Source organism: Leopardus geoffroyi, chromosome E1 (assembly GCF_018350155.1).
Source record: "Leopardus geoffroyi isolate Oge1 chromosome E1, O.geoffroyi_Oge1_pat1.0, whole genome shotgun sequence".
NCBI classification, from domain to species: Eukaryota; Metazoa; Chordata; class Mammalia; order Carnivora; family Felidae; genus Leopardus; species Leopardus geoffroyi.
The window spans coordinates 44,675,994-44,694,705 of record NC_059330.1 but is presented as its reverse complement, the minus strand read 5'-3'; the positions used below and the strand labels follow the sequence as shown (position 1 = coordinate 44,694,705).

The window sequence follows — 18,712 nt, the reverse complement described above, 5'->3', positions numbered from 1 at the left end:
TGACACTGAAGGAATTCGAACTTAGACTACGGACCTTGACAGAAGTCATTTAGCAAAACTGGAGAGAAAATTCAAACCAAAGCACATGAACTAAATGATTTTTGAGATCCCTTGCAATGCTGAGATTCTATAATTCCCTAGCTATTCTTTGACAGAACCAGCTAGTATTGCAAAGAGGATGAATTTTGAAATAAATATTCCAGGATGGGAAGGAAAAAGGAGACTGAAGGCTAGGAAGATAATAAGGAGGCTACACTATAATTCAAGTGTGATTTACTGAAGCTATAAAAAAAGAAAAAAGGAGTGATCCGAAAAACAAAGCAGAAAACTATTAGGAGTATTCAATAATGGACTTGAAAAATGCACGCACACACAAGTACAGCCAACTGATTTTTGACAAAAGAGCGAAGGCAATATGTTAACGTATTGACTGAAGCAAAGATCATCCTTTCAACAAATGAAGCTGTAACAACTAGACATCCACATGCAAAAAAAAAAAAAAAAGAATCTAGACACAGATCTCACACCTTTCACAAAAAACTAATGCAAATTGATCCAGACCTACCTGTAAAACACAAAACCATAAAACTCCTAAAAGATAACAGAGGGCAAAAACCTAGATGACGCTGGGTATGGCAACAGCTTTTTAGACATAACACTAAAGCCAGATCCATGAAAGATATAACTGACAAGCTAGACTTTGTTAAAATTAAAAATTGTCTGTCAATGAAAGACAATGTCAAGAGAATGAGAAGGCAAGGCACAGACTGGGAGAAAATATTTGCAAAAGACACATGTGATAAAGCACCAAAATATACCAACAACTCTTAAAACTCAAAAATAAGAAAGCAACCCAATTTAAAAAATGGGCCAAAAGCCAAACAGGGTATACAGATAGCAAATAAGCATATGAAAAAATGCCCTACATCATATGTCATCAGGGAAATGCAAATTAAAGCAACAAAATACCACCACACACCTCTACAATGGCCCAAATCCATTCGATTGACAAGACCAAATGCTGATGAGGATGTGGAACACAGGAACTCTCATTTGTTGCCAGTGGAAATGCACTAGGGCACAGCCATTCTGGAAGACAGCTTCTTACAAAACTAAGCATACTCTTTCCCGCAATTGCACTCCTTGGTATTTGCCCAAAGGAGTTGAAAACTTATGTTCACACTAAAACCTGTACACAGATGTTTGTAGGAGCTTTATTCATAATTATTCTTAATTGCCCAAATGTGCAGGCAACTATGATGCCCTTCAGTAGGTGAATGGGTAAATGAGCTGTGGTGCATCCAGACAATGGGATATAATTCAGCGCTAAAAAGAAATGAGCTATCGAGCTGTGAAAAGACACGGAGGAACTTTAAATGCATACTGCTAATGAAAGAAACCAATCAGAAAAGGCTACACACTGTACGATTCCAACAATATGACATTCCGGAGACAAAACTATGGAGACAGTAAAAAGGTCAGTGACTGCCAAGGATGGGGGGAGAAGGCACAGAGGATTTTTTGGAGCAGTGAAAATATTCTGTATGATACCATAATAATTGATAGATACATGTCATTATATAGTTGTCCAAACCCACAGAATGCACAATACCAAGAGCAAACAGTAAATTTGGACTTTGGGTGATTATGATGTGTCAATGTGGGTTCAGTCATAACAAAGATACCACTCTGGTAGGAGATATTGATGATGGGGGAGGCTATGCATGTATACGGACAGGGGTATATGGGAAATCTCTGCATCTTCCCCTCCTTTTTGCTGTGGGCCTAAAACTACTCTTAAAAAAAAAAAGTCTTAGGGCGCCTGGGTGGCTTAGTTGGTTAAGCATCTGACTCTTGATTTCGGTTCAGGTCACGATCTCATGGTTGTGAGATCAAGCCCCATGTCTGCTTACCGTCTGCTTCTTTTTCTCCCTCTCCCTCTGCTCCTTCCCCACACGTGCCAGTACACTCTCAGGTGTGTTCTCTCAAAAAAAAGTCTTAATTAAAAAAAAAAATGCATACAAAGGAAAAGGGGAAGAAACATGACTCGAAGGACCTAGAAAATAAAGGTAACTGGGAAGAGATTACTATTTGTAAGATAAGGAAAAAAATGTTTAATAAATGTAACAAAGTTTTGAACATTTCAAGAATTCATTTCAGTAAGAATTCTAATGGAAGATGGTAAAAGCTTCTGGAGATATAGCCATATATTACCTACAGTAAAAGTATTCTAAAAATCGGGGTGCCTGGGTGGCTCAGTTGGTTAGGCGGCCGACTTCGGCTCAGGTCATGATCTCGCGGTCCGTGAGTTCGAGCCCCGCGTCGGGCTCTGTGCTGACAGCTCAGAGCCTGAAGCCTGTTTCAGATTCTGTGTCTCCCTCTCTCTGACCCTCCCCCATTTATGCTCTGTCTCTCTCTGTCTCAAAAATAAATAAACGTTAAAAAAAAAAAATTTAAAGTATTCTAAAAATCATCACTAAATGCTTGGACAAATGAATAAATTCACATGAGATACTACTTTTCAGAAATGGAATTAGTAAACCTCCACTCTGAGTATACTAACTTCCAAGAGTTGGAAAAATATAAATGTTATTTGAAGAAGAAATGAATAATTAATGCATACAGAATCCAAGAAGTGCCAGACCAAGGCTAGAACTGTAGTTACGGAAGCAATGTGCTAAGGGCTTTAACGTGTTCTCTTCTATAATCATTAAAATAGCCCTGGGAGCTAGGTATTATTTTTACTCTTCTTTTGGCAGATGAGGCACTGAGGCTTGTAGCGGTAAAATGCCTTTCCCCCAGAGACACAGCTGGCCAATGAGAGAGACAGAACTTGAACACCAACCTGCCTGATGCCAAGCGAGCCCTGCAGGGACGGCTCAGCTACCGACAGCACTGGGTGTCAGCTTTGCTGGAGACTCAGATTTAGTGGACTTGAAGGAGAATCTGGAAATCCATTTTGGGGGTTTTATAAAGCTCCCCAAATTCTGATAGACCTCAAAGATTGAGAACCATCGTGTTACTAAATAGAAGCGACATCAGAAGAGAGACATCTTGGAAGAACCCCCCAAACTGAAGAAACCTGGTGAGCTCTTTAGAGTGGGAAAAGACAACACTTAGTTGGAAGCTAGGCTCTTTGCTTTCATAGGCTGGGGGCATGGAGACCCAGGTACCACTCTCGACGCCCACAGATATTTACTGAGTATCCACTATATACCCTAAAATATGCTAAGCAGAGTGCTTTAAGGAGATGAATAAGATGGCCTTTGTCATAAGTAGCTCAATATTAAAAACCAAAGACACGACTATATACAAAGAAAATAAAGGGCTATGAGAAGCCAAAGAGGAAAATAATTACTTCTACTGGAAGATAAATGTGTGAGGGATCTTCCAGAGAAGGTAATCAAGCTACAACTTGAGGGATGAGCTTCCCTGCCAGAGTCTATGTACGGACCCCGTATCTCACTAAAAGGAGGCATTCATTCATATGGTAGCAGTTCTGGAAAGATTTCTATATCTAGTCCATCTTCTCCTTCTTACTAATGAGGAAACTAAAACTAGAGAGTCATACAATCAGTCAATGACATTTCTAAGGCTAGTCTCCAAAACTCTTGACACCTTGTCCATCAGTTTCCCACTAAACCATTACAGTTCTTGTATTTCTCTCTCTCTCATCCGGAGAACCTACTTAGTGATTAATTTCATCTATAACATTTTTACTTTTTAAGAAGGAAGTCTAAATTTGGCCGTGCATGAAAAAAAGGTTTACACTTGGGAATGCTCTTTGATATGGCGATTCCATTTCTAGGAATTTATCCTAAATAAATATGGATGTGCAAAAATATTTAGCTTTAAGCGTCCTTATCATAACATGGTAGATAATAGTGAAAAAGTAAATATAATATATATCTCTAAGTGTAGTAGAATGATTAATAAAACCATGGCATTATCATTCTATAAAATAAACTATAGAAGAATATTTAAGAAAGACTATTTACATTACTGAGTGGAGGAAAAGCAGTTATAAACCATAAAATACATTTTTGTCCCCCTCTATACATATACATACATACGTGAGTGTGTGCATGTGTATGTGTGTATACATGTACAAAGCAAAAACTAGTAAAATGACATACTCCAGATATTAACAATAGTTTTCAGGTGCTTTTTTTTTTCTTTTATACTTAGTGATTATCTTCTTTTACTCGTTTGTATTTTTTTTTTAAGTTTATTTATTTTAAGAGAGATAGAAAGAGCATGAGCAGGGGAGGGGCAGAGAAAGAGGGAGAGAGAAAATCCTAAGTGGGCTTCATGCTCAGCACAGAGCCAGACACGAGGCTCTATCTCACAACTGTGAGATCATGACCTGAGCTGAAATCAAGAGTTGGATGCTCAACCGACTGAGCTACCCAGGTGCCCCATTCATTTGTATTTTTGAAATAATAGACATGCATTTCTATAATTAAAAGAACTAATAAAAGTATTTTTATAAACAGATCTTAGATCTGGGAGATCTAAAAGACCCTATAAAAGCTGGTGAGATGACCAGATTAAAAAAAAAAAAAAAGAAAAGAAAAGAAAAGAAGGCGGCCCTGTCTCTGAACCCTCCAGGCCCACCAGAGAGCCTGAAGTGATCTAAAGGCAAGAAGGGGCTTTCTGAATCAAATTCAGACTCCAAAAAATAGTGAAGCTTGTTCTAGAGAATGAGGCTTCACATCCAAGTTGTGAAATCTGGAATAAGAAACCCAGTAATAAGTCAAATTATTTTAAGTGGCTGAATCAGGAAGCCTAAAGGTTACCAGACTGGGAACAAGGCAGCCTGGATTCTAGCCCCCACTTCTGCGACTTTAGCTTAAATAAGCTGCTTACTCTTCTGGGGTGCCAGTGTTCTCATCTACAAAATAAGAATGACATGGACAGGGGTGCCTGGATGACTCAGTCGGTTAAGTGTCTGGCTCATCTCACAGTTTGTGAGTTCAAGCCTAATAGTGCAGAGTCTGCTTGGGATTCTCTCTCCCCCTCCGTCCCTTCCTGGCTTGTGTGTGTGTTCTCTCTCTCTCTCTCTCTCTCTCTCTCTCTCTCTCTCCCTCCCTCCCTCCCTCAAAAATAAATAAACTTAAAAAAAAAAAAGAAATCGGTGCCTGGGTGGCTCAGTTGGTTAAGCGTCCAACTTCCGCTCAAGTCATGATCTCACGGTTCATGAGTTCGAGCCCCACATCAGGCTCCCTGCTGTCCGTGCAGAGCCTGCTTCGGATCCTCTGTCTCCCTCTCTCTCTGTGCCCCTCCCCTGCTCTTGCACACACACTCTCTCTCTCTCTCTCTCAAAAACAAATAAACATTTAAAAAATAAAAATAAAAATAAATTTTTTAAAGGAGCAAAAAGAAACCCCCAAGAGCATCTTTTATCGGGGGCGGGGAAGAATACATGGACAAAATCAGTGTTTCTCAAACTGGTATTTCCTTGGAATATTAACAGTTGTAACTTTATGTATGTATGGTTAAGTAGGTTTAAGTAAAATTGGAAAATGTTGACTAGATAATTTCTAAGGTCTCCTTCTCTAACCGGGCCTAATTCTGATTTAAAACCATAGTCATCTTAATGTACTTAAATCTACTATATTTACAGATATAGTGAATATCTACTTGTGGTTATGTCACAGAGAGGAGCATTAGATAACTCAAAATGGGTGACAAACCTTTTGAGAAAATGTCATACCTTGACAGCAGCAACTGAGTGCAGGAAGCAAAGGAGCTACAAGTTCATCCCATTCAACTTTTTAAAAATTAACCTTTAGATAAAAATAGAGAAAAGGATTCAATCTTTTGACTGTGGTAATAAACTATCATCTTTCTCTCCTTATGTTGACACAGTGTCCCACGTGGGGCCGTTACTACTTATAAGACAAATCTCAATTTTGAACAGCTGAGTTCTGTGATTTAGGATCACGTATGGGCAGCCTTCTGCAGCTGGAGAAAGAACAGACACAGAATCGGTAACTCAAGTACTGTGTGTCTTCCCTATCTCCCTTTCTGAGCTCATCGCAGCCACAGATGGTTGCCTAAGTGAGGAGTTACAGAAGAAACCAAAGTAATCAGGCAGCAGACAGAAAAGCAAGGAGAATCAATAAAGAGAAGTTCTGCAGGAAAAGTCCAATAACACAGGAAAAGTGTCAGGTCAAAAAGGAGTTGTGGAACACCATAGAAATGTCTCTGGAATGCAATAATAATCGGCAATTTGGATAAATTCTCCTACATATATTTGAGATTTGACTGAATATATCTAATGTGGGGCTTAGCGTTCTAATTACAGGTTTACCCTATAGTAACCATTCATTATCAAAAGGCTCTTAAGTCTTGCTAAATTTCCTCCTTCATGACAGGACTCTAGGTAGATTTTTAAAAATCAAAGCACTTCCAAAAAAATTATGTCATTGTGGATAAATTCGAGTAAATACATGTATAAATGGTATAGAAGTTCAAGCCACCTATGTGTGTATCTTTATATATCAGTTTTGAGTCACTCTAGAATAAGAATAACCTCAAACTATTACTCGCCCAGAGAAAAGATACTGTGTTAAAGCCCGAGATGTTAGTGAAGAACTCAAAGCTACAAGTACAGTAAATCTTTGAGCATTGCATACATCATCTACAATGACTTTCAATGTCAAATTTTACACTATTAGTAAAATGGTATATGGAAGGGATTTACCACTGTCTACTCTAACTTCTTTGAAAAACCTGAAAAAACAACATGTTATTTAAAAAGCAAAAGGCAAAACCCAAGTTTCCTGCAGGTTTTTTTTTTTTTTTAATTGTGAACATACTATCAAAGGATACTGCCCCAAGTAACAAATCATATGGAACCCTACGAAAAGTCTCTTTAGAATCACACTCTTCTAAATAATGCTGTATATAGTTCTGGGCAGCTTTTTGCTAACATTATTGCTAATTCCTTCTTCCACCTCCCTTTCTCCAACATCCTATCAAGGTAGTCGTCGTTTTTCCAAATCAGTACTCACATATAAGAAACTGACAAGATTTATAGAAGTGGTTGAGCATTTATCACCTCCTCTCTGATAGGATGTGATAAAAAGTAAAGATAAATCAGCCAAAGTATAAGTTCACAAATAAAAGATATCTCTAAGTGTCCTCTTGACTACCTTATCCACAAACACTTCAAAATGTGTAATTATCAAACACTATAAGAGGATAATCTAATGCTTGAACTATTTTCAATAGCAACAAAAGTTTAAGACAAGGAAATACATCTATAAACATTTTTGATTACAGGCAATGTATTAAAGATTTTTACCTCTACAGAGCTCTAAGAGTACCTCTGGCAATATAATCATACCAACCAACTACCTCTCCTGGAGTTTTTGATAGTGAGGATGAACAGGAGTTGGATAAAAAGATGGTGGAAAACACCCCGGGATACACAGGTAAGAGACAGTAGCGTGACCCATCAGAGGAACTGAAATAGAACAGGTTGGCTGGAACCCAGAGCATGGGGGAGGGGCACAGGCTGAGGGAAGAGGGGAAGTTCAGCAGGGGCAAGACCACATAGGGCTTGTAAACCACGCAGGGAGTTAAGCAGTGCTACTGGAAGAGTTTTAACCGGTGGAGCGGCAGGATCAGACTTGCCTTTTTATAAAAATCGCTCCAGTTACAGGGTGGAGAATGAAGTGGAGATGGGCAAGGCTGAAGGCCCAAGGAGCAATGCAGGCAAGGGGCGATGGTGTCCGGAGGAAGGCAGTGGCGGGGGCACGGATGGGGGGTGGGGGTGGAGGGAGGAAGATGGAGAGACTGGACAGACCTGACACAGTGAGGAGACTTCAGCACAGAGGGTCTATTCTGTGACTGACTGGGAACCAGAGGGGAGGGAGAAAGGAGTGTTAAAGAAGTGCCCAGATTTTTGGCTAGAGCTCTGCCTAAGACAGAAAACAGCGGTAGGAGCATGTTTAGGGATGGGAGGGCAGAATGAATTAACTGAATTTTGAACTTACCTGCGTGATCATGAGACAGACAACAGGTTATGCTGATAAAAACCCAGAGCTTTAAACAGAGACCGAGATAAAATTAACTTGAGAGTTAATGGCGTAAAGATACTAACTGCAGCTATGGAAATGGATGTGATCAATTTCAGGGAGAACAATCACAGAGGAAAAGAGGAGGTCTAAGACAGACTCCTGAAGTACTCCAGCATTTTAAAGGACACAAAAAACCCCAAAAGGGATAGCCAGAGGTATAAGGAAAATCACAAACCCTTGGAGTGAGAGAAACCAAGTAAAAATGATATTTCAAGAAAGAGTGGTCAACAGAGTGCTTCTCAAACACGGGTAAAGTGACTGAAGCTAGCCATCACAAAATAAAAACACCAGTAAGTCTTCCTGTCTTCAATTCAGGTCCCAGATTCTTCTCATGGTAATGAAAATATGTGCAACAATATTCTCCACTCCCCCCAAACTAGGTCGTCCTGGTCTTCTCACTTCTAAAATTTTCCCAGTGAGACCTCTCACCTCCAATTCTGTCACCCGTGATAAGTAATCACATTCTATCAATTTCGTCCTTGTAACCTTTTCTGTATCTCTTCTTCCCTTTCCATCCCCATCGCCACCACCCCAATCCAGGTTCTAAGTACCACACAACTGGATAATTAATCTACGTCTCCCAAATTAGGCAGTCTTTCACCTCTTCTCTAGAGCAATCCTTTTCACACAGAGTAACAGTATTAACTATCCTAAGACATTAACTTTGTTTTATTCCACTGCCAAAAGCCCTCCAATAACTCCCCATTATAATCATTTGTTCAAAACTTTAATTCAGTTCGGGGCACCTGGCTGGCTCAGTTGGTAGAGCACGCAACTCTTAGGCTATAAATCCAAGCCCCACGTTGGATGTAGAGATTACTTAAAAATAAAATCTTTAAAAAAAATATGTCATTCATTTAGCAAATATTTACATAGGGCAATACTTCTCAAACTATATATGCTAAGGTCCAGTTTTCTTTTACAAGTTTCTCATCAATATTTTTACAAAATACAATAAAAAACATGATGTTAAATTGCTAAAAAAAAAAAAAAAAAGTTTCTAAATTCTTACTCTGAGTTTCAATATTTATTTCATTGTGGACTGGTAACAAAGGTTCATGGTCCACCAGTGGTCCAAAGACCATACTGCAAATAGCCCTGATGCTGACAACACGTGGATAAAAAGACATTACGATTGTGCCTTCAAAGTCTTAGAGCCCTGGTTCTCAATGCAGGGCGATTTTGCCATTCAGGGGAAACAGTTCTGATCACTACACAGGAGGCAGGAAGGAAGGAGGGAACTACTGGCATTGAGTGGATAGAGGTCAGAGATGCTGCTAAACACCTACAACAAACAGATTTGGGCTCTTCTCCCAACAAAGAATTCCCCAGCCTAAAATGTCAAAAATGCTGAGGGTGAGAAATTCCCCCTAATGTGTGTAATGCAAATGAATAATTACAGTATATTAAGAATAGAGCTACAGGGGCGCCTGGGTGGCGCAGTCGGTTAAGCGTCCGACTTCAGCCAGGTCACGATCTCGCGGTCTGTGAGTTCGAGCCCCGCGTCGGGCTCTGGGCTGATGGCTCAGAGCCTGGAGCCTGTTTCCGATTCTGTGTCTCCCTCTCTCTCTGCCCCTCCCCCGTTCATGCTCTGTCTCTCTCTGTCCCAAAAATAAATAAACGTTGAAAAAAAAAAAATTAAAAAAAAAAAAAAAAAAGAATAGAGCTACATTCTAAGTACATACAAGGTACAGAGGAAGCATAGGAGAAGCACCGGAGTCTGTCTGGAAGGTCAAACAGATTCAGTAAAACAAAGGAGTCCTCATCTCCTGATTCACAGCTTTCTACAGCACAACTCCAACCTAACTTTTAAATCTAATTTCTTGCTTCTTCCAAAAACAGCTCTGCTAGACTGGTCTAAACTGTGGATTCTATACCTTGCTGAGTCTGTCACTCTTCCCAGGGCATGGATAAACCATCCTTTCCCCTCCTATCCCAAATCCCTCAGCACTCAAGGCCTAATTAAGTTCTGCCTCCTCCATGAAGTCTTCTGTGATTCTTTCTCTTAAAATTGCTATAGGACTTTTCAATTAGACCACTCATTTGGCACTTTATCATATACACTTTTGATATCATTTGTTAGGTTATGGTGCTTAACTTCTACATGATTATTTAACATTTATGTTCCATCTCTATGTTGACAATATACTTAAGACAAAGCTTCTGACATACCCATTCCAATCACTTCCTTCCCTGTATTAATGCTACAACAGATGCCAAAAAACATATGAAGAAAGTGGACTAGACTTATTAAGTATTAGACATTACAGCCCTACAACCAATGCTTCAGGTCTTTGAGCTCATGACAATTTGAATACATCCAGTTACTAGGGTGGTAGTTTATTTATAAACCTTAGTGTCACAGAGCGTCCATTCAATTCCACACATTGCACACTTATACTTCTTACTTCAGGCCAAGAGAAGTCCACTGATTTTTGCCACACTTAAGTTCCAGAAACTGCCAGAAGTAAGAAAACTAAGAAATCTCAGTTGGGGCAGTTTCTCTGCTCAAATTTTAAAACCGAAACAGATAAAGAGATCTTTATATTTTTGGTCAACACCCTCACTGCCATGACAAAAATCTGAAATTTTGGAAAATGCTTCTAATCTCAAAAAGAAGCAGAAGAAGAAAAGGGGTCGAGGGGAGGAGAAGGAAGAGAACCAGGAAGAGGGGGAGGAAGAAGAAAAGGATGACAAAGAGGAAGATGAAGGAGGTGGTTTAATTCTTTAGCAGAGAGATGTTGGAGAAGTTTAAACAGTTTAAAAAATTGTCTGGGGGCGCCTGGGTGGCGCAGTCGGTTAAGCGTCCGACTTCAGCCAGGTCACGATCTCGCAGTCCGGGAGTTCGAGCCCCGCGTCGGGCTCTGGGCTGATGGCTCAGAGCCTGGAGCCTGTTTCCGATTCTGTGTCTCCCTCTCTCTCTGCCCCTCCCCCGTTCATGCTCTGTCTCTCTCTGTCCCCAAAAAAATAAACGTTGAAAAAAAAAATTGTCTGATATCTAAATACAAAAGTCAGACTTCTGTAGCTTATTTTCTGAATGCCTATTTATAACTGTATACAGGCAATGATGGGGGGGTGGTGAGGCCAGACATACAGATCTTCAGTGTTTTAACAACCCTTCTCTTCCTCTTCACCCTCCTAACCTATCATTTCTAAGTTCTGAGAACCTTTACAGATGGAAAACTTTGTCAATTTCTTGGAGAATTAATTAAGGAAGAAAGGCATAAGTTGTACTTAGTTACTCATCATAAAATATTCTTTGACATAAAATTGAAAGCTTCCTTGACTACTTGATTCTTGGCTTCATCTCTCCAGCATCTGGAGAGGCAGTTGAGAATACAGACCCTGGAACCAGATGTCCTCCTTCCAACCCCAGCTCTGCCACTTACGAGTTGTACAAACTGTATGTCATTTCCTTCTCCTCCTTTAAGAGTTCCTGAATCAGGAGAACCAAGTTCTAGTCCTAGTTGTGCCTCTGCCTGTGCCTCTGCCTTGCTTAGTGACCTTGGGCCATAGTTTCCACATCTGTAAAGAGAAGAAGCCAGGGGATTGCACTAGATCACCAAGGGTGATTTTGCCCCCCGGGGACCATTTTGGCAATGTCTGGACATATTTTTGGTCGTCACCTCTAGGGGTGGGTGCGAAGTGTCACTGGCATCTAGTAGGTAGAGGCTGCTAAACATCCTACAATTCACAGGACAGCCAGCGCCCCATGCCAAATAATTATCCAGTCTAAAAATGTCTATGATGCCACAGTTGAAAATCCCTTGGCTCTAGATCTCTCAAAGACCGCCTCAGAGGTCCCCAAGAAGTGGGGCTGAGAAGGCCTATTTTAGCAGTTTTCTATGATGGGCTTTCATGAGAGAAAAACAACGTACATGTTAAGGGTATGGACTCTGAGGCCAGACTGTCTGGGTTCAAATCTGACTCCACCACTCACTAGCTATATATCTTGGACTAGTTACTTAACCGTTCTGACACTGTTTCCTTCTCCATAATATGGCGTCAATACAGAATCTACCTGATAAGGCTGTTGTGAGAATGGAATAAGCTAATGTACGTAAAGCACCTAGAACAGCACCTGGCACCATGTAAGTATTAGCTACCATGTCATCATCACCACCACTGTAAATATGGGCATAAGACGGGATAAAACAGCCAGCACTTCACTTCAGGAGTCACGTGAGCTGGATTCCTCAGTGGGAAGGGTGTGAAGACCGAGCAAATTTAAGCACAGGTCCTTCCACATCAGAAATTCTGCTCTCCCTCAAGTCATCGTGTCCCATGTCTCCCCTCTCCTGCTTCCATGGCTACGGAAAGGCTTGGATGCAAATGTTCTCATGGTTTGCAGGGAGCGTGGTACTTATACCCATTACTATCATGCAAAAAAGTAATGGGAGGAAGCAGTTTGTTAGCCATCAGCAACTTGGTCTTCACTTTCTGCCTCCCCTCATCAGGGGCTGCCATCAAAGCCCTGGGGGTCCTGTTACCCCTGCGCTGTTCTCCTCCACAGAAACTTCATGAAGGGTGTGGGACACACCTGTTCCCCTGCTGACAGTGAAGCCACCACAACAGAGAAACAGCCTATGATATTACCTTTTTGTTTGTTTTCTTAACTACACAAGTGGAAATATAATCTCACACTAAAACATTCAGATGCGGAAGCACAGCAAGTAAAAGAAGAAAAATCTCCCTGTATTTCCCATCCTCACTCCCCTTTCACAGAAGTAAACGTTTTTTCAATATAAACGTTTGTATTTGTAAAGTATACAAATACAAATACAGTATAAACGTTTGTGCTTGTAAAGAGTTTTGTAATGCATTTACTTTCAGTTTTATATATATATATATTTTTTTTTTTTTTTTTATTTATTATTTTTTTTTTTTTAATTAAAACATGTGTGGGGGCACCTGGGTGGCTCAGGCAGTTGAGCATCCGACTTCGGCTCGGGTCATGATCTCATGGCTTGTGGGTTCAAGCCCCGCATTGGGCTCTGTGCTGACAGCTCGGAGCCTGGAGCCTGCTTCGGATTCTGTATGTCTCTCTCTCTCTCTCTCTCTCTCTCTCATTCTCTCTGCCTTCCCCCACTCACGCTTTGTCTCTCTCTCTCTCAAAAATAAATAAACATTAAAAAAAAAACATGTCTGTACATTTGGATCTGTATCATTTTAAGATCTGCTTTGCTGTATTCCATAATGAGGGTAAGAGGATGTAGCATAGTTTATTTAATTATTTCCTTACTAGTGGACAGTGACCCAATTCTTGATCTGTAACTCACCTGCAGTTGCCAGCAAATCTAATCCATTAGACTCTACAGACAGCTCTGCCTCCTCAAAAGATTTATTTCTAAAAGTCTATTGATAAAAAATGTCAACTGAATTTATATATGATTGGACTCTTGAGATATTACCATAGCTACATTATTCCTGTTCAAATGTAAGTAAATTTTACTTAAAAAACCAAAACCAATGGAAGAATTAATTCAAGGTTAAAAATGTCAACTTATAAAAAGTTACCTATAGTATTTTTTTTAGAGTGTGTGCTTTAGCTCTAAATACTGCTTCAGAGATTTTGGAAATCACATGGTCATAAGCCATTTCTTCTTCTAAGAAAAAAAAAAAAAGAACTTTATACATTTTCCCAACATGAAAGTTAGAATTAGTAAATTAGTAAACTGTTACTTCTTCATATCCAAGTATCATCCACAAGTACTTTGTGGAAAAGCAGAAGGGGGAAGTTTTGCATCTCTAACTAGTGAGCAATTGCTTTCTTTTCCTTTCCCAATAAATTACAGGCAGACTTGAACAGATGTCAGGTTGGCATTCAAAACCTAAAATATAGCTGAAAAGCAAGTTATGACTAATACAAGGAAAAAAGATGAATGTCAGAAAGCTTCATTTTTTTTTCTTTTTTTCAAATTTCAGATAAGCTCTTTAGCCTTAGGGTTCCTTTTACAGAGCCCTGGAGTTCGGCTAGATGTCTTAACCCCCATTTAAATTGCAATCTCTCCTCATGAGTGGGGGTGTGAAAATGCATTTTAAGAGTGTCAGTGTTTATGTTAATCTGAGCAAGAACTCCCTCTCTCTCAAATATGGCGCACAAAACCTCAGTGCTCTTTCTTCCACAGTATTTTTTTTTTTTTTTTTTGCACTGTTCTTAGCATGTGAAAGATGTCCGCCTGTGATTGAGAGGCTCCTTATCTTCTCGGCGGCTCTACTCCATAGAGTAACTGCAGTTTCACGTATGATATCAGAAAGGAGTTGCTTTTCTTTAGGATTTCAAAAGAAACCTTAAAACTACAGATTGAAAATGGGCTTAGAGAGGGAGACTTGAAGAAAGGCGACCAAAAAGAACAGTGTCAGTTTCAAAGAAGGGGCGGGGAGGGGGGGGGCGCACAAGACCCTAACAGAGGCTCTCCTCCCCACCAGGTGGCCTGGATATCTGCAAGATACAGAGTCACCACAAGACAGCGTGAAGCTGGAAGCCCTTCGGTCTCCAAGCCCTTTTCCTTCTAGCCCTACAACGGGTAACTTCTGCTAAAGGCCCTTTCCTTGGATACATGTAAACCTAGTCCTAAAACTACATTAAGAGATGCTAATTCTTTAACAACTATTCCACTGTTCTTTGAAGAAGGTTTTTTGGTTTTGTTTTTTGTTTTGTTTTGCTCTGGCACTTACAATTTAGGGGTAACTGCCAGGGATGCGGAAAAATCAAGTTTCTCTACAGAATCTCTATCTTTGCCAACAAAAGAGCTACAATGAGAACTGAGGTAATCAATAGATTATCCAGAACACTCTCCCCAAAACTGCATGGAAGGGAATAAGTGTAGTAAATGTCTGAGCGGAAGGACATATTCGGCTGACACTTGAGTGTGCTCAAGGACAGCAATAAGCTGCTGAGTTTATTTGCTGAGACTTGCAGATACCAGTGTGTGATGCCCACATTTCTACCCTGGGTGCTCCTAGGACATTTATTGCAGGTGCGTGACCTCATCTGACCTTTAATGTTCCTGCAGAACTATGTGCCTCTCGTTAGCCCTTTAGTCTTCCTATACCTCCTCAAAGCAACATTCCATATATATCTAAACTATATTTTCAATCCTGAAGGTAACATGAAGCTTTACAAGCAAAAGAACTGTATTACCTAAAAGCATAACTATTCATAAACACAATGAGAGAAGAGAATTCTAAATTTATCATTCTGTGAGCTCACAACTTTGATATATAGGCAAAAAGATCCATTTAGTGAAGATTCCTGCTTACAAAGTAGACCCAATTCTAGACTCCATGGTACACACAATGATTTGGTCTCAAGCCAAAAGTAAAAGAGTTCTCTGCTTAAAACAAAACAGAACGGTCCCATAACCTACATAAATTATTCTTTACTAATCACTATTTTTTTCCATTTTAATCGATTTAAACAATCACACCCAGTGTCCAGTGGGATCCCAAAACCACAGAGGTTTATCTATTTAGTTAATTAAGAGTGAGGAAGAAATCAGCCAATTTTGTTCCCCCACCTGACAGGGTAAAAGAACACAGGGTATACATATAAAAAGGACCTGTGTAGTGTTACTTTTTATTCTATACAAAATGTAGCAATCTGTACTTTTATACGCCTTTACCAAAACCTAATGAGAATTTTATAACCATACTGTTCTTGCACTGCAATGAGGTACTCTACTATGGAATTCCCCCCCAAATTCAAAGGGAAAAAGAAGACTCTAACAGGAACAGGGAATGACACATGCACAGCAAGAGAATTATTTCCCAGCCTTTTTACCATAAAAATGTAGCTTTATGACATTGAGAATCTTCATTCAGAATAAAAAAAAAAATAGTAATGTCTTTCAACTTAGTTCAAAAGTAAAGGTAGTTTTTTTTAATACTTTTTGTCCTTTAAATCAAATTGTTAACACATGATTCTTGATGGCCAAAAGCCATAAAGAGAAAAAAAAATTTTTTTAAACAGAACCCATTTTTTGTCCAATTAATGTAAAAATATTAGAAAAATAAATCCACGAAAAAAGGTTTTGGATAGTAGCACTCACAAAAGCAAAGTATTATAATTTAACTAATTTCGATATGGACTACAGAAACACAGATTCATAAAGTCACTCAAAAATCCCAAATCTGTTTTGATTGAATTCCAACCTCTTCAACAGCTGGCAAAGTCACAAATCGACCGATAGGAGTTTTGCTCCTTCACACATTATCCACCTAACTGCAGACAGAGGCCCTAATGAGCAGGGTTTGGATAACGCACAAACAGGAAACTCGTATCTGAATAACGGAATCCTTAATAGCTTCCAAACTGTGAGAAAATATTATAATGTAATGAAAAGATATAGTTTATAACAGAAGCAGTTGGTTTTCTACTTGTTAGCCAGATAATATAAATGTTCAAAGAAACAGAATCATTAGACTCTCTCAGTCTGGAAAATTAGTAAAAACATTCCATAAGAATAATTTAGAACATTAAAGATCATCCTTTTATCCCTCCTCACACCCAAAATAACCTAAACAGTATTTCCGTGTCTTGACAATAAGTCCATAAACTTTCAAAATACACATGACCAAGATAGTGAATTACCACATTTTTTACTATGTTCCAAATTAAAATTCTGTTTTTTTTATGGACTTGGCCTTTGTATCTTTCAGATAAAAAAGTATGTTATTGCCATCTCAAGGTGTATAAAACTCAGGTGATGAGGGTCTCTGTCATTTTCTCTTAATCCAATTCCAAACTCGACCTTTACCCAGTGAACAGGTGTGTGCTGTGCCTGTAATTTATCACAGTGAGCGGCCAGGCAGGAAGGCTACCAACAATAGGAGGCTAACAGAACCAAGCACTTAGTGCCTACACAGCAGTTCTCTTCCCCACCACACTTTTATCTGCCAGTAGCAATGTAAAGATAAAGAATGATGGAGGGTGAGGGGAGTGATATATTCGTATTCCTTCAGGGTTTTTCTTTAGATACTGTTTTTATACTAATAGTCTGCCAGAAGCTGTTATACATTCCTTTCTCAGATATTCCGTGGCTCACATTCCAATTCAACCTATATGATATGGATATGGAAACAGTCACGACAGCATTTCCACTAGGGAAAATAAAGCCACTTCACACACGGATAAATTAAATAAAACTTCAAGAAGAAAATGATAAATGAACAGCACATTTCTGTGTATGCAATATGGAAACTTCCATGTATATCCTACATTTGTCTCTTTGGATCAAACTTATCTAATTTCAAAACATGCCAGGAATCCATTTACTAGGTATGAAGATGTACTAATTGGGTAATGCAACAGCAGCTAACTAACGTAAGAACAATGCCCACAGTCTAATAGATGACGATGATTCTGCAGCGTACATCTGACCCACAGTGGGTCTTTAGAGTCAGGTGAAATTTCCAAATATGCCCTATAGGAAAACATTCATAAATAGATAAATAAAATGAAATTTCTAAATCTGTCCTATCCACAGATGTACTTAAATTAATAAATAAATCAATAAGATAAAGTAACCGCAAATATTTCTATTTTCCCTATAAAACAAAAATGTAATTTTACAAGTTCTAATACCTCAAAAATTTTGGGAGAAACATTTTTTTAAAAGAAAAAGTTAAGACAAAAATACACTGGCAGGTTTGAAAAATAATTTCAAAACATTATTAAAAAAAAGACTTCATCACATTTTCTTTTTTTTTAACAACATAAGATTTGATCAAATTTTCCTTTTTAAACTCACCCATCTGCTCCACAATCTCTGGAGGAAATACTCGGGAAGCAAACGCTCGTCGAAAAATATCTGAAAATTCTTTGTCCAGACCTCCTATTCCCATTTTTTCAAAGTTCCAATCAGGATTGATGATAGACTGGCGATTTTCCTTAGTTTTAGCTTTGCCTATGTCAAACGAAGATAATCAAATGTGAAACAAGAACTTCATTACCAGGTGGAATAAGATAAGACTCACTGGGCATCTTTAATGAATAAAGAGAAGTTATCCTCTACAAAGATGAACATGCTCTTAGCTGACTTTCTAATAAGAAGGATGAGTTTTGCTATGTTAACTACTGTGCCTGGACCCATTTAGGGCCAGCAAAACACTTGTGAAATGTCTAAGCTCACACAGTCGTCCATTTGTGATCAATCCATGGAGCCTGGTCCTCTTAGCCTCTAATCTTAACCAAGTTAACTAACTTGGCTGATTAGAAGAAACATCATGTGTCTATCTGATGAAGGAAATACTAGTTGCTAGAAATGCAACTGAAATCTAGCAATCCTCAAGGCTCCTGAAGCAAGTGTATTTAAAAATGCATGTATTGGGGCGCCTGGGTGGCGCAGTCGGTTAAGCGTCCGACTTCAGCCAGGTCACGATCTTGCGGTCCGTGAGTTCGAGCCCCGCGTCGGGCTCTGGGCTGATGGCTCAGAGCCTGGAGCCTGTTTCCGATTCTGTGTCTCCCTCTCTCTCTGCCCCTCCCCTGTTCATGCTCTGTCTCTCTCTGTCCCAAAAATAAATAAACGTTGAAAAAAAAATTAAAAAAAAAAAATGCATGTATTTATCTAGATGTTTATAAACTCTGTATATAATCCCTCAGCCTGAGAAGATGCACTGAA

General features: G+C 39.3%; 1 protein-coding gene across 1 annotated transcript in view; it reads right to left on the bottom strand.

Moving 5' to 3' along the window:
- NSF (N-ethylmaleimide sensitive factor, vesicle fusing ATPase) overlaps nt 1-18,712 on the bottom strand; it is a 150,373-nt gene that overhangs the window by 86,666 nt on the left and 44,995 nt on the right. The window contains exon 8 of the mRNA XM_045489323.1: nt 17,843-17,998. Within this exon, the coding sequence (XP_045345279.1) occupies nt 17,843-17,998 (156 nt within the window). The remainder of the gene's footprint in view (nt 1-17,842; nt 17,999-18,712) is intronic.